This window comes from Staurois parvus, unplaced genomic scaffold (genome assembly GCF_062004578.1).
Source record: "Staurois parvus isolate SC_StPar_1 unplaced genomic scaffold, SC_StPar_1.0 ptg000877l, whole genome shotgun sequence".
Lineage (NCBI taxonomy): Eukaryota > Metazoa > Chordata > Amphibia > Anura > Ranidae > Staurois > Staurois parvus.
Genome location: NW_028318673.1, coordinates 305,131 through 330,374, shown reverse-complemented (window position 1 = coordinate 330,374; position 25,244 = coordinate 305,131). Strand labels below are relative to the sequence as shown.

General features: G+C 46.4%; 2 protein-coding genes and 1 pseudogene across 6 annotated transcripts; 2 read left to right on the top strand and 1 right to left on the bottom strand.

Moving 5' to 3' along the window:
• The first annotated feature begins 4,373 nt into the window (after window positions 1-4,373).
• On the top strand, window positions 4,374-21,725 carry LOC149443077 (uncharacterized). 5 transcript variants are annotated; one of them, XM_089655923.1, is made up of 8 exons: window positions 4,374-4,482; window positions 4,580-4,695; window positions 5,739-5,825; window positions 5,920-6,012; window positions 6,110-6,181; window positions 12,672-12,809; window positions 13,641-13,715; window positions 18,971-21,725. In XM_089655923.1, exons 1-8 carry the CDS (start codon window positions 4,380-4,382, stop codon window positions 19,139-19,141), a joined length of 855 nt encoding a protein of 284 aa, XP_089512049.1. In that variant the 5' UTR covers window positions 4,374-4,379; the 3' UTR covers window positions 19,142-21,725. The 5 variants fall into 5 exon arrangements, with proteins under 5 accessions (XP_089512049.1, XP_089512052.1, XP_089512051.1 ...); XM_089655926.1 differs by having other exon boundaries at window positions 18,975-19,112; XM_089655925.1 differs by lacking the exon at window positions 5,739-5,825.
• Window positions 4,795-4,910, top strand: LOC149443078 (U2 spliceosomal RNA; annotated as a pseudogene).
• Window positions 21,726-22,127: 402 nt separating the features above from the next.
• Window positions 22,128-23,474, bottom strand: LOC149443076 (uncharacterized). Its single transcript, XM_089655930.1, has one exon. It carries the CDS (start codon window positions 23,472-23,474, stop codon window positions 22,494-22,496), a length of 981 nt encoding a protein of 326 aa, XP_089512056.1. The 3' UTR covers window positions 22,128-22,493.
• Between the last annotated feature and the right edge of the window lie 1,770 nt (window positions 23,475-25,244).

The following is a 25,244-nucleotide window of genomic DNA, read 5'->3' as shown; positions in this document are numbered from 1 at the left end:
CGCAAGTATGACCGTGGCTGCTCGAATTTTGCCAAGCAGACCATCGTGCGCCACATCAAACATCGGCTGTGGCAGAGATTCCATTATCGCACTACTGTGCTACAAATTCAGCACAGCTGGAGCGATGTTAAGCGGCGCAACCCGCAACTTTTTAAAAAAGTGGCCCGCAGAATCTCTGGTAAGTCAAGTTGTTATTAAAAACTTTACTTTCCTTTTTGTATTGTGAAAAATGTTTTGATACATTCATTCTGAATTTGTTTGGCAATAATGTTGTCTTTGTTGACTTGTTCTAGCCACAGCTGATGGGTGCCAGGCGGTGGTCTGCTTGGCAAAAAAGCCTCACAGGAGGACAGCCACCGTCCTCTTCTGCCAACCACAGGCGGGGCATCCCCTGCAGAGACTCCGCATTGTGGAAGGTAAGCACAAGCTCTGGAAGCTTGGACCTCATGACCTTGCCATTGTTGCCATCTCCACACTGATCTCCAGTGACTGTCAATTGTACATTCATGCCACACACATTGCTTGTAAATGACATGATAACTGACGGAAGCGTAGGCAGGACAGAACACACACGGAGGATGCTAAACACACCAAGTTTTATTGTTATATGGAAAGCACTCAATCAGGGTAGGAATTTAGCATCCGGGGACCCAAAAAGGGGGAGGAGAGGGGAGTAGCTCAAAACAATTGTAATTCAGCCCATGATAGGGCAATTTGTGTAGCGATGGGCCAAGCAACTATTAATCCAAGCAGGCAGCTCCGGCAAAAGTAATAGGGAGGTTCAATAGGGCAATCCAGGCAAAAAATGTATGAGAGTTCCATGGGACAGTCCAGGCAGGGGAAATTCAGGGGATCCAGGAGGGGGGGTGTTCAGACAGGAGGATTGGGGCACTCACGGTTTAGGCAGGAGTATCCTTGGGCACACAGCAGGTAGCAAGCAGGAGTACCCTCGCACACAACGGATAGCAAGTGCCTCTAGCCCCCCAGGTATCAGCAGAGTACTCAGTGGGTTCTTGGAGCTGGGGAGGTATGGCCTCAGCTCAGACCTTACAACAGCTGCTCATGGCAACGTACAGGGGACCAACAGTGGACTAGGTCCTGCTCGAGTCTTCTTAAGCCAGAGCAGGACGCTTCCCAGTTGCCCTGGCAATGGCCGGCCCAGCATCGGGTCACCGGGGCAACAAGGCACACCCCGCTCACTCGGGCCATGCTCAGGGAGCATGACCATTGTCTCCAGCGGGCGCAGATCGCGGGAAGCCTCGTGCCCGTGCTGTTCCCACCGGGGAACATGCAGGGACAACCCGGCGGCCTGTGCTGTGCGGGCCCAGCGGGGTGGCCGACTCCTTGGCAACTTTTCTGAGGAGAGGTGCTACCCGCACCACAGGGGGTGTTTCCTCCCATCCTGAAGAGCCTTTGATGTAGGCTTGTGCAGGACCATAGGAATCTGCAAGGGGGAAGGGAGGGGGGATGATGAAAGGAGAGCGAGGGGGGAGGAAGGGACAGCAGGCTGGAGGGGGGGGGACCGTGCCAAGAACCATTTGTTAATCACTAATAGAGCTGTGTTTGGTGTCATGTGATCCCCAATGGCTGTTTGTTTGTGATGCAAGATTTTTGCCTAAAAACATTCTGGCTTAGATGTTCACAAACATATCCCATCAAAATCGCAATCATAACATTTTGTTTTTACACTTGACAGAATTGTACTTTTTTGGACCAATTAAATTACGATATGTGTATGTTATGTATGCTGTTTGAAAGTTGCAGAGTATCCAAATTATGGAATATTTTGGACTAAAATGCAACTCCATGATGTACAGCCTATCTCATTTGGTGAGGCCCCATAAGATGACAGAACATGAGAAATATTCTACAATGCATAGTACGTTATTATTAGAGATGAGCGAATCGAATCAGGCGAAGTGGAATTTGTTTCGAATTTCAGGAAAAATTCGATTCGCGGCGAATCCGAATTTTTGCCGACTTCGGATGGTCAAATCGAATTTTTCCTGATCGGCCGTTTTCATCCCTTCTACAGCCGGCAAAAATGTCCCTGCAGAGAGCTCCGCTATTTCTGACAGCTGTCTGACAGTTCCTTCACATTTCCAGCGGTTGAAACATTGTATGTATTTGTTTCCATTTAGGATACAGATGTTTTTATTAGGAAACAAATAGATACAATGTTTCAATCGCTGTAAATGTGAAAGAACTGTCAGAGAACTGTCAGAAATAGAGGAACTCTGCAGAAACACTTTTTGCTTTACTGGAATTATTCTTATTTTCATTCTTCTTCTTCTTATTTTCATTCTTCTTTTCATTCTTTTCATTCTTCTTTTCATTCTTCTTCTTATTTTCATTCTTCTTTTCATTCTTTTCATTCTTCTTCTTATTTTCATTCTTCTTTTCATTCTTCTTGTCATTCTTTTCATTCTTCTTTTCATTCTTTTCATTCTTCTTGTCATTCTTTTCATTCTTCTTTTCATTCTTCTTCTTATTTTCATTCTTCTTTTCATTCTTTTCATTCTTCTTTTCATTCTTCTTCTTATTTTCATTCTTCTTTTCATTCTTTTCATTCTTCTTTTCATTCTTTTCATTTTTCTTTTCATTCTTCTTCTTCTTTTCATTCTTCTTTTCATTCTTCTTTTCATTCTTCTTCTTATTTTCATTCTTTTTTTCATTCTTTTCATTCTTCTTTTCATTCTTTTCATTCTTCTTTTCATTCTTCTTCTTCTTTTCATTTTTCTTTTCATTCTTTTCATTCTTCTTTTCATTCTTCTTCTTATTTTCATTCTTCTTTTCATTCTTTTCATTCTTCTTTTCATTCTTTTCATTCTTCTTTTCATTCTTCTTCTTATTTTCATTTTTCTTTTCATTCTTTTCATTCTTCTTCTTCTTTTCATTCTTCTTTTCATTCTTTTCATTCTTCTTTTCATTCTTTTCATTCTTCTTTCATTCTTCTTCTTATTTTCATTCTTCTTTTCATTCTTCTTCTTATTTTCATTCTTATTTTCATTCTTTTCATTCTTCTTTTCATTCTTCTTCTTCTTTTCATTCTTCTTTTCATTCTTTTCATTCTTCTTTTCATTCTTCTTCTTATTTTCATTCTTCTTTTCATTCTTTTCATTCTTTTCATTCTTCTTCTTATTTTCATTCTTCTTTTCATTCTTTTCATTCTTCTTTTCATTCTTCTTCTTATTTTCATTCTTCTTTTCATTCTTCTTTTCATTCTTTTCATTCTTCTTCTTCTTTTCATTCTTTTCATTCTTCTTCTTCTTCTTCTTCTTCTCATTCTTTTCATTCTTCTTCTTCTTCTTATCATTCTTTTCATTCTTCTTCTTCTTCTTCTTTTCATTCTTTTCATTCTTCTTCTTCTTCTTCTCCTTCTTCTTCTTTGGCCCCGTGACTGCCCAAATGAGTGAAGTGTGCGGTGATTCTAAGATCGACGGCACTCATCTGCATGTCATACTGACTGACAGTATTATTTCTCTTCCCCAGCAGACTCCAAGGGCATTTAAATTAAAGGTACAGTGTTCTGCACTAATATAAAGGCTCTCTGAAGCCTAGAAACCCTTTTTATAAGTAAAATTTGCGGCGAATAAATTCGAATCGAATCAAATTTTTTCAGAAAATTTGGCGAATCAGGCGAATCGAATTTTTGAAAAATTCGCTCATCTCTAGTTATTATTAAAACATTAACACATGAATACAGTATTATAGAGAGGGCACATCTGGGGGGATTTTGGGTTAGTAATCCTGACAATCTTGCCATGTCCTTACATTGGGAATCATTGTAACGGAAATGTTTAACATTGTCTTGACTTGCTTACATTACTGCCATGTGGCCTTTTTTATGATCTGGTATATATAGTCTGCAGCCAATCATATTGACCAGGGTGCTGTGATTGGTCCAAATACCATGTGATAAGTGTGGTCCAATCCCATTAGGACTTCCAAGAGTTCCTAATATCTAAATTGACATTGTGATCATGTCATTGCATAGCAAATACATGATCAACAAACTTAACAAATCATCCTCCTACCATGACTTGCTATCTGCTGTAGTGCAGTGGACAAAGTTGTGGAAAAGGATACAGTCTGCCCCAGTGGATGTACATCCAAAGTCAAAACATAACAAATTAGGGACACAAACGCAATTGTGCCTGTATGTGTGGCCTGACACCAGGAAATGGACAGTTGTCATTCAGCCCTGTGGCCCTAGCTTTGGCACACATGTTTATGAGAAATCTTCTGCCATGTTTTTAGGTTAGTAATGTTCCGATTCTGTGTTATTCTTTTTGTAGAACAAGAGAGTGAAGAGGAGGGCCACCGTAAGTGCCTTGAATGTGATTGGCTGTGCTCTGTGTGCATTATGTAACTTTGATATGTGCAATGTGTTTGTTGTGTTCTATCTTGTTGTTTATGTAACACCAGCTATGTTGGAAGAGGGGGATGAGGAGGAGGAGGGCACATCCTCTCAGGCTCACTGTAAGTGCATTGAATGTGCTTGTCTGTTCTCTGTGTTCCTTGTTGTCCTTGGCTCTCTCAAAGGGGTTGTTGTTGTTGTTCTTTCTTGTTTGTGTAGTACCAGCAAGGTTGCCTCCAGTGGAGGAGGAGGAGGAAGCGGCAGCAGCGGCGGCACCACCACCCCGTCTCCACGGTCGCCTGTTCTGCCGGAGACTCCCTCACCTCCAGCTCACTGTAAGTGTCTTGGATGTGCTTGCCTATTCTCTCTGTGCATTATGTAACTTTGATGTCTGCAATGTGTTCTGTTCTATCTTGTTGTTTATGTAGCACCAGCCATGTTCTCGGCCTTTTGGCTAAGATCAAGTGTAGTATCTGTTCTTATCAGTGTCCAGTGGGGGTGCTCCCGACCATTCTAGCTTTGCGGGGATGGTTGTTGTATAGTACCCTCACTGGAATGATGGGGGTCTGGATGGCTATTACGGGGAGGACAGAAACCGGGGAGCGCCATGATTCGTTCTGGGGCCTCGGGAGTAATTCTCCTTTGGAACGTCTGAAGGACCCAGTTACCTCCTGATTTGGACGGTCTACCTTGGTCTGGCCAGGGGCTGGGAAGGCAGAGAGTCCGCAAACTAGGTGCCCCCTGAGTAGTCGCCTCAGGGGTGCTCTGAGTAGCACTTGGGTGTGGGATCCCACGTTGCGAATGAGCACATGGTCACCGAGTTTAAACACTTTTTGCACTGCGCCTCTAGGACCGGGCCTTTTGGTCAAGTTCTGGGCAATTTTTTTGCTACAGGCCTCAGGGTCTGGTCAGTGCACAATTTGGGCACGACACTTTTTATTATTTTTATAGATTTATTTAATTATTTATTTATTTTTCCTCACCCCACGTTTGTCACTTTTTACTTTTGTGTGTGTTTTTTTTCATAGGATGGAGGGTATGGGTCCTCGGGCCTGCCCTGAAGTCTAGGGGGAGGATGTGTGGCCATACGGTTCCTTCCTCCCCTGTCCCTAGGGGGTTTTCTCTTCGGGAGAACCCCCTGGCCTAGTACTGGATGTCCGGCTTCGGCTGGACATAAGGAACGGTGGTCCACCAGGCCTTTTGGCCAGGAGGACCAAATGGGAACCTTGTCCCTGTCAGGATCTTCGTGCCCCGGGGGATCAGTGTAACGGTCCAACCCCTTCGGGGGTAGGACAAAAGCACACCCTTAAGTGCACTTTTTGTGTGGTGGTTTGCACTTGCACTTTTTTGTGAACACTTACGGGTTTTTTCGTTATAGTTGCACGTTTGCGGACTTAAAAAAAAAAAAAAAAAACAGCCATGTTGGAAGAGGAAGAGGAGGAGGATACCTCTTCTGAGGCACACTGTGAGTTCATTGAATGTGCTTGTCTGTTCTCTGTGTTCCTTGTTGTCCTTGGCTCTCTCAAAGGGGTTATTATTGTCCTTTCTTGTTTGTGTAGTTCAAGCAAGGTTTTCTCTGGAGGAAGAGGAGGCCCACCAGCCACCTCCAGAATTTGGACTGCACCAGGAGGCCCCTTCACCTCCAGCTCACTGTAAGTGCCTTGGATGTGCTTGCCTGTTCTCTGTGTGCATTATGTCAATTTGATGTTTGCAATGTGTTGGTTTTGTTCTTTCTTGTTGTTTGTGTAGCTCCAGCCATATTGGAAGAGGGTGAGCTGGAGGAAGAGCAGAGGGAGGAGTGGTCTCCCCCTCAGGTCCACTGTAAGTACTAGAGATGAGCGAATTTCTCACAAATTCGATTCGGCTGATTCGGCGAATTCCAGTGTGAAATTCGATTCAATGCGAATTTCTTCGCTACGAAGATGACTTATAAAAAGGGTTTCTAGGCTTCAGAGAGCCTTTAAATTAGTGCAGAACACTGTACCTTTAATTTAAATGCCCTTGGAGATGAGGAAGGAGAAGGAGAAGGAGAAGGATGAGAAGAAGGAGAAGGAGAAGGATGATAAGAAGGAGAAGGAGAAGGATGAGAAGAGGGAGAAGGAGAAGGATGAGAAGAAGGAGAAGGATGAGAAGAAGGAGAAGGATGAGAAGAAGGAGAAGGAGAAGGATGAGAAGAAGGAGAAGGAGAAGGATGAGAAGAAGGAGAAGGAGAAGGATGAGAAGAAGGAGAAGGAGAAGGATGAGAAGAAGGAGAAGGATGAGAAGAAGGAGAAGGATGAGAAGATGGAGAAGGAGAAGGATGAGAAGAAGGAGAAGGAGAAGGATGAGAAGAAGGAGAAGGAGAAGGATGAGAAGAAGGAGAAGGAGAAGGATGAGAAGAAGGAGAAGGATGAGAAGAAGGAGAAGGAGAAGGATGAGAAGAAGGAGAAGGAGAAGGATGAGAAGAAGGAGAAGGAGAAGGATGAGAAGATGGAGAAGGATGAGAAGAAGGAGAAGGATGAGGAGAAGGAGAAGGATGAGAAGAAGGAGAAGGATGAGAAGAAGGAGAAGGAGAAGGATGAGAAGAAGGAGAAGGATGAGAAGAAGGAGAAGGATGAGAAGAAGGAGAAGGATGTGAAGAAGGAGAAGGATGAGAAGAAGAAGAAGGAGAAGGATGAGAAGAAGGAGAAGGATGAGAAGAAGGAGAAGGATGAGAAGAAGGAGAAGGATGAGAAGAAGGAGAAGGAGAAGGATGAGAAGAAGGAGAAGGATGAGAAGAAGGAGAAGGATGAGAAGAAGGAGAAGGAGAAGGATGAGAAGAAGGAGAAGGAGAAGGATGAGAAGAAGGAGAAGGAGAAGGATGAGAAGAAGGAGAAGGATGAGAAGAAGGAGAAGGATGAGAAGAAGGAGAAGGAGAAGGATGAGGAGAAGGAGAAGGAGAAAGATGAGAAGAAGGAGAAGGATGAGAAGAAGGAGAAGGAGAAGGATGAGAAGAAGGAGAAGGAGAAGGATGAGAAGAAGGAGAAGGAGAAGGATGAGAAGAAGGAGAAGGAGAAGGATGAGAAGAAGGAGAAGGATGAGGAGAAGGAGAAGGATGAGAAGAAGGAGAAGGATGAGAAGAAGGAGAAGGATGAGAAGAAGGAGAAGGATGAGAAGAAGGAGAAGGAGAAGGATGAGAAGAAGGAGAAGGATGAGAAGAAGGAGAAGGATGAGAAGAAGGAGAAGCAGAAGGAGAAGGATGAGAAGAAGGAAAAGGAGAAGGATGAGAAGATGGAGAAGGAGAAGGATGAGAAGAAGGAGAAGGATGAGAAGAAGGAGAAGGAGAAGGATGAGAAGAAGGAGAAGGATGAGAAGAAGGATGAGAAGAAGGAGAAGGATGAGAAGAAGGAGAAGGAGAAGGAGAAGGATGAGAAGAAGGAGAAGGATGAGAAGAAGGAGAAGGATGAGAAGAAGGATGAGAAGAAGGATGAGAAGAAGGACAGTTCTGTGACAGTTTCTGTCTATTTCTGACAGTTCTGGGACATTCACTCCATACAGCGGTTTCAACCGCTGTATGGAGGGAATGTCATAGAACTGTCAGAAATAGACTATTTATGACAGTTCTGGGACATTCCTTCCATACAGCGGTTGAAACATTGTATCTATTTGTTTCCATAAATGGATCCATTTATGGAAACAAATAGATACAATGTTTCAACCGCTGTATGGAAGGACAGTCCCAGAACTGTCATTAATAGTCTATTTCTGACAGTTCTATGACATTCCCTCCATACAGCGGTTGAAACCGCTGTATGGAGTGAATGTCCCAGAACTGTCAGAAATAGTCTATTTCTGACAGTTCTGGGACATTCCCTCCATACAGCGGTTTCCGGCAAAAAGTGTATGTGCAGAGTTCCTCTAAGTGTATCTGCAGAGCTCCTCTAAGTGTATCTGCAGAATAGAGGAACTCTGCACATACACTTTTTGCCGGCTTGGAATTATTCTTATTTTCATCATACTTCTTCTTCTTCTTCTTCATCCTCATCCTCTTCTTCTTCTTCTGAGGATGAGGATGAGGATGAAGAAGAAGAAGAAGTAGGATAAAAATAAGATTAATTCCAAGCCGGCAAAAAGTGTATGTGCAGAGCTCCTCTAAGTGTATCTGCAGAATAGAGGAACTCTGCACATACACTTTTTGCCGGCTTGGAATTATTCTTCTTTTCATCCTACTTCTTCTTCTTCTTCTTCATCCTCATCCTCATCCTCAGAAGAAGAGGATGAGGATGAGGATGAAGAAGAAGAAGAAGAAGAAGTAGGATGAAAAGAAGAATAATTCCAAGCCGGCAAAAAGTGTATGTGCAGAGTTCCTCTATTTCTGACAGTTCTCTGACAGCTTCTTCACATGTACAGCGGTTGAAACATCTGTATCCTAAATGTAAACTAATAGATACAATGTTTCAACCGCTAAACATGTGTTCCTTCTGTCAGAGAACTGTCAGAAATAGCGGAGCTCACTGCAGGGACACTTTTGCCGGCTGATCGGGAAATGTTCGATTCGCGCACCCGAAGTAGGCAAAATTTCGGATTCGACGCGAATCGAATATTTCCTGAAATTCGACTCGAATTCCGGTTCGCCTGGTTCGATTCGCTCATCTCTAGTAAGTACCTTCAATGTGTTTGGTGATTTACCTTCTGTACAATCATGCTGACCATAGCTGTAGGCTAATTTGACTGCTTAATATTGGCCGGACTGTAGTTTCTTATCTAAGTTGGCCTTGTTTTTGTTTCCACTACTGCAACTTACCTAGGTGGTTGAAGCATTGGTCCAATACTTCATCTGTCCCCCCTAGGTTGTAAGGGTGGTAACTCTGCTGTGATGGAGCGTAGGCAGGACCAAACACACAGAGCAGATGATAAACACACAAAGCTTTCTTGAATTAGGACAGTCACTCAATTTGGGTATGAAGGTAGCGTCCAAGTTCTCAGGGCAGGGGAAGAGCAGGGATGGCTCCCCAAAAAATTGTAATTTGGCCCCAAGAAGGGCAAACTTAGAGTCTCTGTTAAATTGTAATCCAGGCAGGGAAGGGAAAGGAGGGAGAGTTCACAGCCCTTCCATACAGGGGAGGAAAACAGGGGCACAAACACTCACAGTTCCGGCAGGGGTTTTCCTGGCTCACAGCGGCCTACAACAGGGGGCGACACTTATCAGCACACAGCAGAGGGTCCACTTCTACAGCACACTGCAACACTTGCAATCCTGGCCTCACAGTATTAGGCAGTGTAGCAGCGGGTACTCCTCCTGAGCCCCGAGTATTAGCAGAGTGTTCAGCGGCTAATAATCCTGGTATCCCCAGAGTATTATGCAGAGTGGCTGCGGGGGTCTCGCCTCAGTGCAGACCTCCCAGCAGCTTCGCAGCAGACAAAACACCTGGGAGAATCCTGTGTTGGCTCCCTGTTGCCCTGGCAACGTCCAGCCCAGTGCTGCGTTGCCCGGGCAACGAGGCACGCCCTCTTGACACGGGCCTTGCTCTCTTTATCTCCGGCGGGTGCAGGTGTGGGAAGCCTCGCACCCATGCTAGCGCCGCCGGGGGGGCGCACAGCGACAGGACGACGGCCCTGCTCCGGAACCCCCTGGTGGGAGGCTATCCCTCTCCTGGCTGTATGGCCGCAGGGGGTCACCTTCCTCCCATGGGCCGCAGGGGGTCACCTTCCTCCCATGGGGCTTTGCAGGATGGGAGGAAGTGACAAGCAGCAGGGGGGAAGAAGTGACACTTCTCATCCTGTGCAGCCCAACTTCAAAGGCTGCTACAGGATGAGAAGGGGTGGGTGAGGGGACACAGGCACCAGGAGGGGTTGGGGGTTTCTGGGAGATCAGGCATGCTGTGACATCTGCAATCACATGTTTTCTGTCAGCTCAACCCCCCAGCACTTACTGTGCTGTGGAGGGGGAGGCACTGGCAGGCTAAAACTCTTTGTTATTCGTGGCTAGGCTGATCCAGTTGCTGCTCCAGAGTCTGCAGTATATCATGACTTGAAAGTCGGGATCTTGATCCAGTCTGGCCATGCTGTGTGACTTCAGTGAATAGAATGCAGCTGTCCCCTGAAAATGTGTCGCAGGAGTGCCAAATGAACTACACTTCTGTAATCCACAGGAGAGGTACAGTCCAAAAATCTTGGGCTGGACTTCCCTTTTAATCTATGTATGTCAGGCTTAGAGTGTAACTAAACCCCGAAGCCCACATTCACTCTATCTGGTCTACGCAGACCCTGCATTGACTATATCCGCTCTCCCTGGACCCAGAATTCACTCTGTCTGGTCGTCGCAGACCCTGCATTAACTATATCCGCTCTCCCTGGACCCAGAATTCACTCTATCTGGTCTACGCAGACCCTGCATTAACTATATCCGCTCTCCCTGGACCCAGAATTCACTCTATCTGGTCTACGCAGACCCTGCATTACCTATATCCGCTCTCCCTGGACCCGGAATTCACTCTGTCTGGTCTACGCAGACCCTGCATTAACTATATCCGCTCTCCCTGGACCCAGAATTCACTCTATCTGGTCTACGCAGACCCTGCATTGACTATATCCGCTCTCCCTGGACCCAGAATTCACTCTATCTGGTCTACGCAGACCCTGCATTAACTATATCCGCTCTCCCCGGACCCAGAATTCACTCGATCTGGTCTACGCAGACCCTGCATTAACCATATCCGCTCTCCCTGGACCCAGATTTCACTCTATCTGGTCTACGCAGACCCTGCATTAACTATATCCGCTCTCCCTGGACCCAGAATTCACTCTGTCTGGTCTACGCAGACCCTGCATTAACTATATCCGCTCTCCCTGGACCTGGAATTCACTCTATCTGGTCTACGCAGACCCTGCATTAACTATATCCGCTCTCCCTGGACCCAGAATTCACTCTGTCTGGTCTACGCAGACCCTGCATTAACTATATCCGCTCTCCCTGGACCCAGAATTCACTCTATCTGGTCTACGCAGACCCTGCATTACCTATATCCGCTCTCCCTGGACCCAGAATTCACTCTATCTGGTCTACGCAGACCCTGCATTAACTATATCCGCTCTCCTTGGACCCAGAATTCACTCTGGTCTCCCGCAGTAAACAGAACATGGCAATGCAAGTATTTAAGGGCATAAAAACAGCTAAATACCTTTTTGCATCAGCAGTTAGAGCAGTCTTGTGACTTCAGCAGAGCTCGGTTTAAACTTTGAGTATTTTTCTTTCTGCTCTAGGAGGATGTGAATCTTCTGGCCCTCTATGTGAACAGTGCTGATTGGCCCTGTGCTGATCACATGCACCCTCCCCAAACCAACACCCAAAAAGTATAGCAATGCACAGCAAACTGAGCATGTGCATGTGATTACGGATTCAGTCTGTATCAGTTGGTCATTTCAACAAGACGAGGGGCAGAGAAGACAGGATCAAACAGCCTTCTTACACAAGACAGAGTATTAACCCCTTAGGTTACACAGCGAGTATAACAAGGATGCTTTACTGCATATTTACACTGCTTGGACTGTTGTGGGTTTAGTAATACTTTAAGTAATATTGCTTGCTTCCTTACAACACATGCTCAAGCAGTTTTGAGAATACAGCTTCCAATGTGGATCCTAGTGTAGTGGCCAGGCAGTTATTAGCTCAATATGTGTAGGCCTGTACACATCCATACCTTTTGGAGACCAAGTTCTACTCTGTAGCACAGCATGGGATGATAATTGGCAGCAGGTCAGTATTTTGGGGGCCTGAGGAGGATGCCAAGCAGTGGGGTTTTCATGCTGTGAATGCATGAAGGCAAGAAACTTTGGCCTTTTGACTAAATTTCCAATGACCATCCAACACAAGATATGTGCCCCCAAAATACACTAGCAGAGGGGTGGGAGAGCCTATCTCTGAGGAGCTTCTCGGCTATTAGTGTTTGGGAAGTGTTCTGAGTTGTGTGTCTTTGAATATACAATGGTTAAGGCCTTTCCCTTGTGTCAACCTTTGAAAAGGTTGCAGCTAAGGGCACAGTGGCTGTTAACACCACAACCCCTTACAATGTCCGACATAAAGATTGGACTTTGTTCATTTTCATGAGTGCACCCTCTTCTATTTGGACGTTCATGAGCCAGAATTTCACGTTCGACTTTCTTGGACTTCCATGGCTCCCTAGGGTCATACACTATCCAAACTTATCTGGAGTTAGTCTGCACCTTGTACTTCAAGTCTGAGAGAATGTAAGGCTTGGTTTCAACAGTGTGTGTGTTTGTAGTAAACTCTTAAGTTTACAAAGCCTCAAATTATACTGACATGTGGAGCTCTTTTGCTTGTGTTTTTTTCAAGTTAACTGGCACTCAGAAAGGGAGTGGCTGCACTCCAGAGCCCCCAGGAGAGAATAGATGGAGGAGGAGGAGGAGGAAGAGGTGGAGTCTTTGGAGGAGGGTCAACTCTCCTCCAGTTCCCCTGAGCCCCAGGACCCAGGTATGTCCCATTTGTGTGAATGTGATCAACTTTACAATATTTGCTTTTGGACAGTGTCTATGTGTGGGGGTGTCACATGAGGTGTGTTGGGTAAAGGGTGGTAAGCCTGGCACCAGACTTATTTTTGTTTGTGATTCCCAATCTGCTCCAAGCTACAAATGCCACCTTGCAGTGTGCATGTGTTAACACTCGAGGGGGCATTTGTGTTTTGGCATAGGGGAGGAGAATATTGTATGGACTGAACCCTTTTACAGCTAGACTGTCAAAGACTTAGACCTTGTGACATCTTCCTGGGAAGCTTCAGATCTGCTGCCGACCTGTGACCTTTGCTTTGGGATGATTGACGTCACTCTATTGTAGACCCCAGAAAGGAAAGTGGGAATGGCTGCAAGGGATGACCAATGAGTGTTTCCACTATTACTGTAGTGTAAGCGTAGCTAAGCTGATGTGTGTGAGCCAATTCCTCTTGTCAAGAGCAAGCCTCTCCAACATTGGAATGCTGGCACCACACCACTGGCAAGGAAGACTGTTCCTTATCATGGCTGTCAGCTGTAACATTTGGGTTACATCCTAAGGTGATCTGAAACATCGTCAATGGACATCCAGAGAGTATGTCAGCATTGTAGGATATGAGCAGCTTGCTGAATTTGTCCTTAAGCTCTTCTGGTCATCTAGTTTAGTAACCCAAACCGAAAGAGGACTTTGCTATGTTGGTTAGTGCTAGGACTTACTACCGGGGCCTGTACTATGTGACTGTTTAACATCCATGTGTTTGTCAAATGTCAGGACTCGCATCTTTACGGTGTCTTTTTTTTGTTACTCTTCATGTAGTTGTACTTCCCAATGCCCCACCTGCTATGGGGGAGCTCCAGCCCCCTCTGGATGCTGAGGCCAACATCCCAGAAGGTCAGTTTCTAAACTGTTTACACATATGCACATGTAACTGTCATGGAAATTTTGTATTGTTGGTCGAACTTTAAATGTGTCATGTATTCGTGTTATTCATATGTCTCTCGTGTGGCTTAATTAAAGCTCTGAAGGCTGCAATTGGGCCATGCGCATGTACAATGTATGTATTACAGTACTCGGCTTGGTAATGGATGAGATGGCAGATCTGCGCTTATAGACCGGCGTGTATACCACCACGGCATTCCATGCGAATGCTGCTGTCAGTAGACCGTGGGCCTGTATCCACATATCAGCAGCATGGTACCACGTGGGCTTCATAACGCAATGCGCAAGCGGTGTGAACTCCACGTGTAGGCTTATGCATATCTTACAACCCATTACCAACTTGAAACTGTATCTTGGATGGATGTGTTTTAATAAAGATCGTATCGGGCCCATCCAGGTACAGACTGATATTTTTAGGGAGTGCTTGTGCAGAGAATTTTGCATACCAATAGAAGCTAGTAGGACAGGAAATATGACCTCAGATGGCTCATAGGGGGGAAGGGGAGGAAGTCTGCTGACCTCAGAAGACTCATGGGGGAGGACCAGTGATAGATAATAGCAAAGGCTATGCTCCAATTGGAATGTATATCCTCTGTATAGGCAATCCCCATTGTATTGTTCGGTGGGAGGGTTTGACTTTATTCATGTGGGGGGCATGTGTGTATTCTTAATAAAAACAGAGAGCTGAGCCTAAAGCGGGCGCTTATGTGAGTTGCAACCAGCCTTAGAGTGTCGTGTGATCATTCCAGGGTAACGGAGCTCCATCACCCACAAATTCAACAGAACCAAAGTATTTGGATGGGCAGGAATCGTGTAGTTTGGCTGCAGTCGTGGTAAGCGAGATTCGCACAGCTTTATGGGGGATTTCTGCGCATCCAACTGCGAGTACTCACGGTAAGGAGAAATTCGTTAAAGCGAATTTCCAAGACAGTTTGGCGAGCCTGGTGGATACTAACGCGTATTCTTGCGTAGCTAACCTAGAACGAGGGGGGAATGGCCATCATGAACTAGCAAAAAGTATGCCGGCACATTTCAGGTCTCTCTGCCATTAAGAGGATCGCTTTTTGCGTGTTCGTGTGGCTGATTTCGCTCTCTGTTAGCTAACAAGAAATACCGCTTAACAAGGACCTCGTTTTTTGTCCTAAACTCTTGATTTGTGGGTGAAAGACAAGGGTTTGTCTCTGCGGAACGCAGCAGAGGGGGGGGTTTTGGTTGGCTGGATTTGGTCAAGTTTAAAAAATCTTCCAACCAAAAATTAAACGGGTATATGTTTTAGTGGGTAAAAGTTGTTGCATAGTGTTAGGTAAGTATTTGCGGGTTGTAGGTACTGTGGTGATTGCTTTACCCCCCTCCACGTGAGGTAATTATTACAGTGCTGAAAGGCTTAGGTTAATTGTTAACTGTTGTAAGATCTGTGTTATGTGATCTGTACAATGTTTTGTGGTACCACTGCTCCCAGCAAGCATGCAGCAGGGGGTCCTTTTTGTTACATGTGCATGTTAGTGTGATATGTTGGTGTTTTATGTCCGTTCTGTGATTGTGCCCAAATTGTGTTGTATGTGTGCTTCATATTGTTGTGTAATTGTCCAGTGTATGTTCTGTCTAAAAGTCTGTTTTATGTAAGAGGCAATTTTGAGGCTAGAGTCTGCCGTGTGCTCCTCTGTGGGGGGTCATTCTAGTATCTGCCATGTGCTCCTCTGTGGGGGGTCATCTTCTTGACAAACCACATGGACTCCTTTTGTTTGGTGGCCATTTTGTTGGCTACCAAATGTGCAGTAATCTCTATGCAATGTGCATGAAGTTTCCTATATGCATTTGACCCATATTGTGTTTTTAATCCAAATTTTTTACAGTTTCATTTGTTTGCTTTTAGCTTTAAATTTGCGTATTGCCAGCCAATTTAAAGTGTATTAAGCGAGTTTTCCCTTCACGTGTTCCACATTTAATGAGCGCGGTGAAGTCTGGGTTTTTGCACATAGATTTCTTGTATAGTGATTATGTTTTTCTTGTGTTTTTCCTGTTAAAAGTAGTTCCTTATTGTAAAGCGGGTTTGTTTTAAGCTGCTGTGTCGCGTGTTTCACGTCCAGCAGACTTTTTGTGTAAACGGTTCTAGGTGGTTGCAGTAAAGATTGCGTGTATAACGTGGATCGTTTAGCGGTGCTGATAGGAGTGATTTTTGAGTCAGCAACAAGGTTACTTTTGGCGCAGTTTTTCGGTTTACCTCGGTGTAATTGTTTTACTGTGAAACGTCCCGTGTTTTTCATAAGGATCCACTTTGTCCTTTTTAACAGTTTTTCAGGTTGAAAAAGGGTTTTTCTGTGTGTATTAGGAAAGTTTTTTTCTTTTTACACAAATTTCCTAAAGGTCAGTTAGCAGGTTTCTGCCCAACCAGTGACCCCTAAGTAACATCCAAGAACCCCTCTTTTTGTTTTGACTTGTGTTAGCTACTGTGTGCAGGGAGAGAAAAGCCACTTTCATCATTGTGCGGTGTGGCCTGCCAAACACAGTGGGTGATGAGAACCACATAAATTACGCTGTGCGAGTGGGCGGTCCAGGGAAGTCCTGGTTACCACAAACACTTCGGGTGGTCAGGATCACATAAATTACGCTGTGGGAGTGGGAGGTGTGCTCTCAGTCTGACCGCCATTTGATGCGCTTCGGGTGATCGATAAGTATCACATAAATTACGCTGTGCTGGGAAAGTGGTGGAATCAGGCCTCTCGGTAGGATCCCACCGAGTGCTCCAGGGGGTAAACAGGTACCCGGACGCGGGATATATACCAGTGACTAGTCACGATGGGCAGTAGTCAGTCCATGAAGAGAGAGGGGGAACCAGCCCTCTTCAGGGTAAGGACAGCTGCACAACTGATGAAGGTGAGTTTGGGGGGGAAGTCTACAGAACCCCTCAAAAGGTGGAATAAATGGTCGAAGGGTACCAGATGGGAAATTCCCCGGGAAGGTACATTTGACGCATGGAGGTGGGAAAAATTCATCTCTGAATTTGAACCACGGATGCAGGCGTCAGAACTAGAGATCGCACAGCTATGGCTTCACAGGTCAATCCGATTAGGGAAGCAGGGCATACATAAACTGGTGTCTGTCCGGAAGAACCAGGTGATGTATACCTGGCCTCCAGAGGGAATAAAACAGGAGGATCCAGTGTCAGAGGTGGAGGAAGCTCTTTCAGGGCTGACTCTACTAAGGCAGGCAGGATCAGGGTCTACTGGGGTCCCCCAACAACCAACAGTGGCTGAGATAAGTATAACTGCACCTGTCTCTTCTGTTAGTGACGTCACTCTTGACATACCTTCTGTGTCTTCTGTCTCTATGCCTCAGCCTCTGCCTCTACCTCTCCCTTCTCCCTGCTTCACCCCAGCTCCTTCTGTTTCCAACTATGAAGCCTACTCAACAACCGATTTGCAGACTATCTGTGAATCAAGGGGAATAGACACCCGGTTAAAAAACAGGGCGGATTGCATCAAAGCGCTACGAACCACTGATCAGACCCCTGCCCCCCAGCTATACCCTGATCTGAGGGACCTCAAACCTGAAGGTGCAGTAAGCGAGGTGGTTAATCTAAGCCCACCGATGATGCTGGGTCAGCCCTTGCACTCTTCCCGGACCGAGGCCTATCCAGTCAGGGTGCAGCAATTTGAAGGTCCTCCCAATGCACGGGGGGAACGGACTTTAGGGGAACGGGTAGTTTGGCATGTCCCCTTCACCCCGGCAGAGATCCGCACTATTCTGGCTGAGCTCCCGGACTATCGAGTCAATCCGAGAGGATTTGCTCGAATGTTTGGACAAAACCAGTTCAGCTATGGTATGAGCGGGTCAGATTGTGCACAGATCCTACGGGCAAAGGTGGGCATGGAAGTGGCCAGTACAGTGATTGCAGGGTGCTCTATAACCACGCATGAGGAGATGACTTCAGGGGGCAAAGAGTTCTGTACACAGCTAAAGGCAAAGCTTCCAGAAATGTATGGTGCTACCTCTACTACGGACATGATGAAGCTCACCCAGGGTCCTAATGAGGAAAGCGCCTGCTTCTGGCGCCGTCTCAAGCAGACGGCACTGGATGCGGATCTGGAAGTTGGACCTGATGCTCCAACTGAAGGGGTAAAGGTGACCGCGACGCACATTCTGTTGCGGGCCAAATTTTTGGAAGGCATCGATACTAAAATTCGGGAAAGGCTGGTTCTGGCCCGACCCGAATATAATGAGATGTCTATCCCTGCTATCCTTTCCACTCTTGCGGCAATAGAGAGGGAAATGGATAGAAGAAAACAAGACAAGGCCAAAGTTCTTATGTCCCAGACCCCACACGAAAAACCAAGGGATCTGGGTCACAGGAAGGATAGGCCCCCACCCAGGTGCTTCCAGTGCCACCAAACGGGGCACATGAGGAGGAGCTGTCCCCAATTACCTAAAGGTCGGTGGCAGTTCATTCCTGATGAGTCCTCCGCCCCTATGACCACCATGGTAAGTAACTCCTATGAATTCTCATAGGAAGTTGACAAATCGGTGTCGGCCCAGATCCATCTTTTTCTAGAGGAATTAAAATATCCCCTCCCTTGCCTCACTGACACCGGTGCAGCAAGAACGGTCCTGCGAAAACAGGACATCCAAGGCAAGGTACCCCTCTCAGGGGAAAGCCCTCCTAACCCCTACTAACCTCACTATCAAACGATGCACTATTCTTAACCCAGCTTCTCTTCTTCCTGTGTCGGAAGATGAGAAGGGGGGGGGAGGACAGCAATGACAGTGCTGAATTTTGCAACACGACTAACAATACTAACACCTCTTCTGCTAACATGTCTTCTTTGTCCACTACTAATCTCTCTTCCAAAGGACACGACTGCATTTCTTTGGTGGAACTGGAGTCAGCGGCGACACACCCCATATCACCCCGAGAGTAGCGGTAAGGTTGAACGTCTTCCAATACCCAAAAACCTTGGCCTGAGTGTCTCCCCATTGCCCCCTATTCCATCCGGAATGCCCCTTGGCAACCACATGGGCTGTCACCCTACGAGGTGTTGTTTGGGGGACCTCCCAAAACAGGGTTGTACTTTCCTCAACAGTTGTCGTCTTTGCATTCACAGCTTACAGGTTATGTGCAATCTCTGCAACGGGAGCTGCAGAAGATACACCATCGGGTTCGCGAATCGCTCCCCGATCCAAATACAATAACAGGTGTTCTTTCTATTGAGCCAGGTGATTGGGTCGTCCTAAAGAAACATCAAAGAACCGGACTCGAGCCACGGTTCACCGGACCATACCAAGTCCAGCTGACGACACCTACCTCACTCAAAATCGAGGGACGAGACAACTGGGTGCACGCAAGCCACTGCAAGAAGCTTTTCAGCTACACCAGAGAATGAGGGGTGTCATTTTCCTTTTTCTTTTTGTTTGTATGTCATACATGTGTGTGAACGGAGGAAAAGACGGCAGATACCCCAACCTTTTATTTAAAATGCACCTGCGTTTAGCCAGAACCGCCAACAAAACCAACTGTTGGGTATGCTCTAAGCCCCCACCCAGTCATCACATGTCCGCAATGGCCGCTGTTCATGCCCTATATGACATCCGCGTCGGCATGAAAAAGCAAGGGACCCCTGGTCAGCCCCCACGTAGACATTTGTCGGTAGAACTTAATGACACATTTTTAGCAGGTAACATCAGTTTCAGCACCAATATTAGCTCTAGCTCCTGTAGGGCCCTCACCAGTCCATTATGGGTAACTGGGCAGCTAGGCAGCCCTCAGGTGTGCTTTAACATCAGCTTTGGCACGGGTAACAAGTTTGTTGGGACTACCACCTGTGAGGGAGGTATAACTGTCAATCTGACTAAACAAACTTCCCTTCTGAGTAACCACACTGACCGACCAGACCACGTGTGTTGGAAGGACGGATGTGATGTGCAGACTGAGGGAGCAATCCCCCAGTCTGTGCAACTGTTGCTCAGTGCCAGAGGCCGAACGAGGAACTCTTCCTGCTCTGCTCTGACAGGTCCATACTATTTTCTGTGTGGTTCGGCAGCCTATAGAACATTTCCCCAGAACGCGAAAGGTTCGTGTGCCCTCATAAAGCTAGTCCCCGCATCCTATGTAGTGATGGACCATGAAGAGTTGATGGTCCACAAGAAGGTAAGGATGGCAGGGAGAGTTCGCAGAGAGCTGTTCTCTGAGGGCGACCAGGCATGGGCTTGGTTCCCCTCATGGACAGGATGGGGAATAGAACTTATGAAGCGCCTGAACAATTTTTCTGTCATCGTGGATAGTATGTTTAACGAGACCGTAGAGGCTGTCAGAGAAATTGCCCAAGAACAACGGCAGATGGGAATTTTAGTGCTTCAGGAGAAGATGGCCCTTGATTACCTTTTAGCCGCCAAAGGGGGGTTCTGTGAGTTCATCGGAGAGGATTGTTGTACTTGGATAGAAGACACCGATGACAAGGTCCAGGCCCATATGGACAAAGTTAGTGAACTACAGGGAAAAGCTAGAGCTATAGCTAGTGAGGGTTGGAATCCGTTCAAGGGTTTGGGAGGATTGGGAGATTTCCTGTTCTCCATCGGATCTTGGTTGAAGGAAGTGGGAGTGTATATCCTGATGCTTCTCTTTTTCATCTGCCTTTTATATGCCGCGGTGAGATGTTCCTGTTGCCTCATCGACCGTGTAAACCAAGCTCGGGCAGACGACCACATCTCCATGCCCGCTCCTGGGATCCCACTCCAACCACTGATCGGAGGAAGACCTCACCAACCATCCACCTTCTCTACAGATTACGTCCTGGCTTCCCTCTAATTTATCTCTCTGAAGACCACATTCTCCAAGACCTTCAAGCAAGCTTCAAGCCTCATCATGGTTTGTGTCTGCGATTTGGAAAACTGTCTGGGTCGAGACCAGCCTTGTGTGGCCCCGTCTGCAGGGGCAATTTGAGAATCTGTTGCTGGATCTCCCCAGACCACCGTGGGATCACAAGCCTTATTCATACCACAAGTCTGTTTGTGGTTTTTGCAAGAGCCTTCCTGTAGTGAAGGTTCCAACGCTCTTGAGGATCATCGCTTCAATCAAGCCTGTTTGCGTCGAGTCTGCGTCGGGTCTTGTTGTTTCAGGTACCCCGTGGAGCTTTATTCTCAGGGACAACTACAGGAACTCTTTGAAGTTTGAGACTACACCCATCAAGCTGAAGAAGATCAAGAAGGGACACGAGGAGAATATGATAAAACAGGAGGGAATGTCATGGAAATTTTGTATTGTTGGTCGAACTTTAAATGTGTCATATATTCGTGTTATTCATATGTCTCTCGTGTGGCTTAATTAAAGCTCTGAAGGCTGCAATTGGGCCATGCGCATGTACAATGTATGTATTACAGTACTCAGCTTGGTAATGGATGAGATGGCAGATCTGCGCTTATAGACCGGCGTGTATACCACCACGGCATTCCATGCGAATGCTGCTGTCAGTAGACCGTGGGCCTGTATCCACATATCAGCAGCATGGTACCACGTGGGCTTCATAACGCAATGCGCAAGCGGTGTGAACTCCACGTGTAGGCTTATGCATATCTTACAACCCATTGCTAATCTGAACTGTATCTTGGATGGATGTGTTTTAATAAAGATCGTATCGGGCCCATCCAGGTACAGACTGATATTTTTAGGGAGTGCTTGTGCAGAGAATTTACATACCAATAGAAGCTAGTAGGACAGGAAATATGACCTCAGATGGCTCATAGGGGGGAAGGGGAGGAAGTCTGCTGACCTCAGAAGACTCATGGGGGAGGACCAGTGATAGATAATAGGAAAGGCTATGCTCCAATTGGAATGTACATCCTGTGTATAGGCAATCCCCATTGCATTGTTCGGTGGGAGGGGATTGACTTTATTCATGTGGGGGGCATGTGTGTATTTTTAATAAAACAGAGAGCTGAGCCTGAAATCAGCCCTTATGTGGATTGCAACCAGCCTTAGAGTGTCGTGTGATCATTCTAGGGTAACGGAGCTCCAATCACCTACATCTCAACAGAACCAAAGTATTTGGATGGGCAGGAATCGTGTAGTTTAGCTGCAGTCGTGGTAAGCGGGATTCGCACAGCTTTATGGGGGATTTCTGCGCATCCAACTGCGAGTACTCACGGTAAGGAGAAATTCGTTAAAGCGAATTTCCAAGACATTTGTAACATGGGAACCTTCTTACCATCTGTCATAGCCCTCCCCCCATCTTTCCCCATTCCACCCCCCAATAAGTACTGACCCTTCTGATCTGTCTTCCTCATTATAATCAAATTCTCCCTCCCCCCTCCATCCTAGTTTATATATTCCTCCAGCCTTCCCATAAACCCCTCCCCCAGCACAGCAGACCCCCTTCCAATTAGGTGCAAACCATTGCTAGCATATAGGCTGCACCCCAATGAAAAGTTAGCCCAGTGCTCTTGGTCAGGCCTCCATTTTTATTCTTACCCTGCTATCAATGGCCAACCAGGTCCCACACTTCATCCATGTCTTTGGGGACCTCTGATCTCCTTATGAACTGTTTCTTCCATGAAGAAGATCAGCCATGGAGTATATCTGAGGTGTATATCAGGGTGTGCTTCTTCCCCACATGAGAGCTGGGATGTCCAGCAACATTCATCTAGAAGACATTTCCCGCACTCAAGGCACTAATACACCTCCAGTGTTGTGTGGGACCCCTGATGTACAGGAAGACAGGACTTCAGTGAGGAACAATTCCCTCACTCAGGACAGGAAAGTGGCTTCACCCCCGTGTGAAGTCTCTGATGTCTGTGATGACTGGACTTATCTGAAAAACATTTCCTGCACTCAAGACAAGAATACGGCTTCTCCCCCGTGTGAGATCTCTGATGTGTGTAAAGATGGGACTTCCTTGAAAAACATTTCCCGCACTCAGGACAAGAATACCGCTTCTCCCCTGTGTGAGATCTCTGGTGTGTTTGAAGAATGGACTTCTCTGAAAAACATTTCCTGCACTCAAGACAAGAATACGGCTTCTCCCCCGTGTGAGATCTCTGATGTCTGTAAAGATGGGACTTCACTGAAAAACATTTCCCACACGCAGGACAGGAATATGGCTTCTCTCCCGTGTGAGATCTCTGATGTGTGTAAAGATTGGACTTCCTTGAAAAACATTTCCCGCACTCAGGACAAGAATACGGCTTCTCCCCTGTGTGAGATCTCTGATGTGTGTGAAGATTGGACTTCTGTGAAAAACATTTCCCGCACTCAGGACAGGAATACGGCTTCTCCCCCATGTGAGATCTCTGATGTTTATGAAGTATAGACATCTCTGAAAAACATTTCCAGCACTCAAGACAAGAATACGGCTTCTCCCCCGTGTGAGATCTCTGATGTGTGTAAAGAGTAGACTTCCTTGAAAAACATTTCCCGCACTCAGGACAAGAATACGGCTTCTCCCCTGTGTGACATCTTTTATGCCTATTAAGTCTGGATTTATAACGGAATCCTTTCCCACACTCAGTACAGGAGAACCTCTTCCCTGTTGGAGGGCCGGCCCGGTCCCGCACAGTCTGAGGTTCCTCAGGATACGAGGAATCCGATGGTCCATCTACACTGGGTGGTGACGGATGGACATAGGAGGAAGCCAGGTTTTCTCCTGGACTATACTGTGTGATGTCCTCATCTTCTACTTTCCAGTCTGGAGACAAAGTGAGACAATCCTCGGAGATTTTCCTCATCTCCTGGCCATGGACTAAAATACAAAGACAGAGGATTACTAGACAGGAGCTGATTGGTTCCCCCAAACCAGGACTCCGCCCACATCAGGCAGCTTGGTCTCTGAGGAGCTTACAATTCCACCCTCAAGGGAACTAGGAAATGGCTCCTCTGATCTCCTACCAGGTCATTTCTTTATTCATGGACCTTAGTCAGAGAGTGAGGAAACAACCAGAACTGTCTTTTATAGGAGGGACAGTGATGAGGGGATTATAGGACGAGGGTCCCCACCCCCTCTATCACTCATCGCCATCTTCCCAACACAAGAAGTACTGCACTTCCTTATTTAGTCCATGATTTAGTCATGAAGAACAGCGGGGCTGAGCCCCACCAGAGGTCAGAGAGTGAGGATGGGGGGGAGAACAACCAAGATGAAGACTGGACTGATCCTGAAGACCACCATCATTGGGGTATTGACTCCTCCCTCATTATCACTTTCTGTTTAAGGGTCCAAAGTTGGAGGATGTTATCACATTACTATCACCATGTAAAAGTCTGTGCTCCAATCACATCATCCGATATAAAATGTCCAGCTGGGAGGAAATGGGGGAACAAAAGAGAATCCATATTATGTGTATATATAGCAGTGGGGGGAGGGGGGAGAGCAGAAGTCAGGAGAATGTAATGTACAACATAGAGTATATAGTGCAGGGGTCAGGAGTATGTAATGTACAACATAGAGTATATAGTGCAGGGGTCAGGAGTATGTAATGTACAGCATAGAGTATATAGTGCAGGGGTCAGGAGTATGTAATGTACAACATAGAGTATATAATGCAGGGGTCAGGAGTATGTAATGTACAACATAGAGTATATAGTGCAGGGGTCAGGAGTATGTAATGTACAACATAGAGTATATAGTGCAGGGGTCAGGAGTATGTAATGTACAACATAGAGTATATAGTGCAGGGGTCAGGAGTATGTAATGTACAACATAGAGTATATAGTGCAGGGGTCAGGAGTATGTAATGTACAACATAGAGTATATAGTGCAAGGGTCAGGAGTATGTAATGTACAACATAGAGTATGTAGTGCAGGGGTCAGGAGTATGGAATGTACAACAGAGTATATAGTGCAGGGGTCAGGAGTATGTAATGTACAAGTTATATAGTATAAGGGTCAGGACTCTCAGTATTAGTATTCTGTAATCAGTGGAAGCTTAAATTTGTACTGTAGACAACATGTAGAGGTGAGCTGGGAATAAACCATCATGAAACAGGTTAGATTGGAGGTTAACAAATCCTTGGACAGAGGGGTGGCGTTGGATGTGGTATACTTGGACAGAGGGGTGGCGGTGGACGTGGTATACTTGGACAAAGCGGTGGTGGTGGACGTGGTATACTTGGACAGAGGGGTGGCGGTGGACGTGGTTTACTTGGACAGAGGGGTGGCGGTGGATGTGGTATACTTGGACAGAGGGGTGGTGGTGGACGTGGTATCCTTGGACAGAGGGGTGACTGTGGACGTGGTATACTTGGACAGAGCGGTGGCGGTGGACGTGGTACACTTGGACAGAGGGGTGGCGGTGGACGTGGTATACTTGGACAGAGCGGTGGTGGGGGACGTGGTATACTTGGACAGAGGGGTGGCGGTGGACGTGGTATACTTGGATAGAGGGGTGGCGGTGGACGTGGTATCCTTGGACAGAGGGGTGACTGTGGACGTGGTATACTTGGACAGAGCGGTGGCGGTGGACGTGGTACACTTGGACAGAGGGGTGGCGGTGGACGTG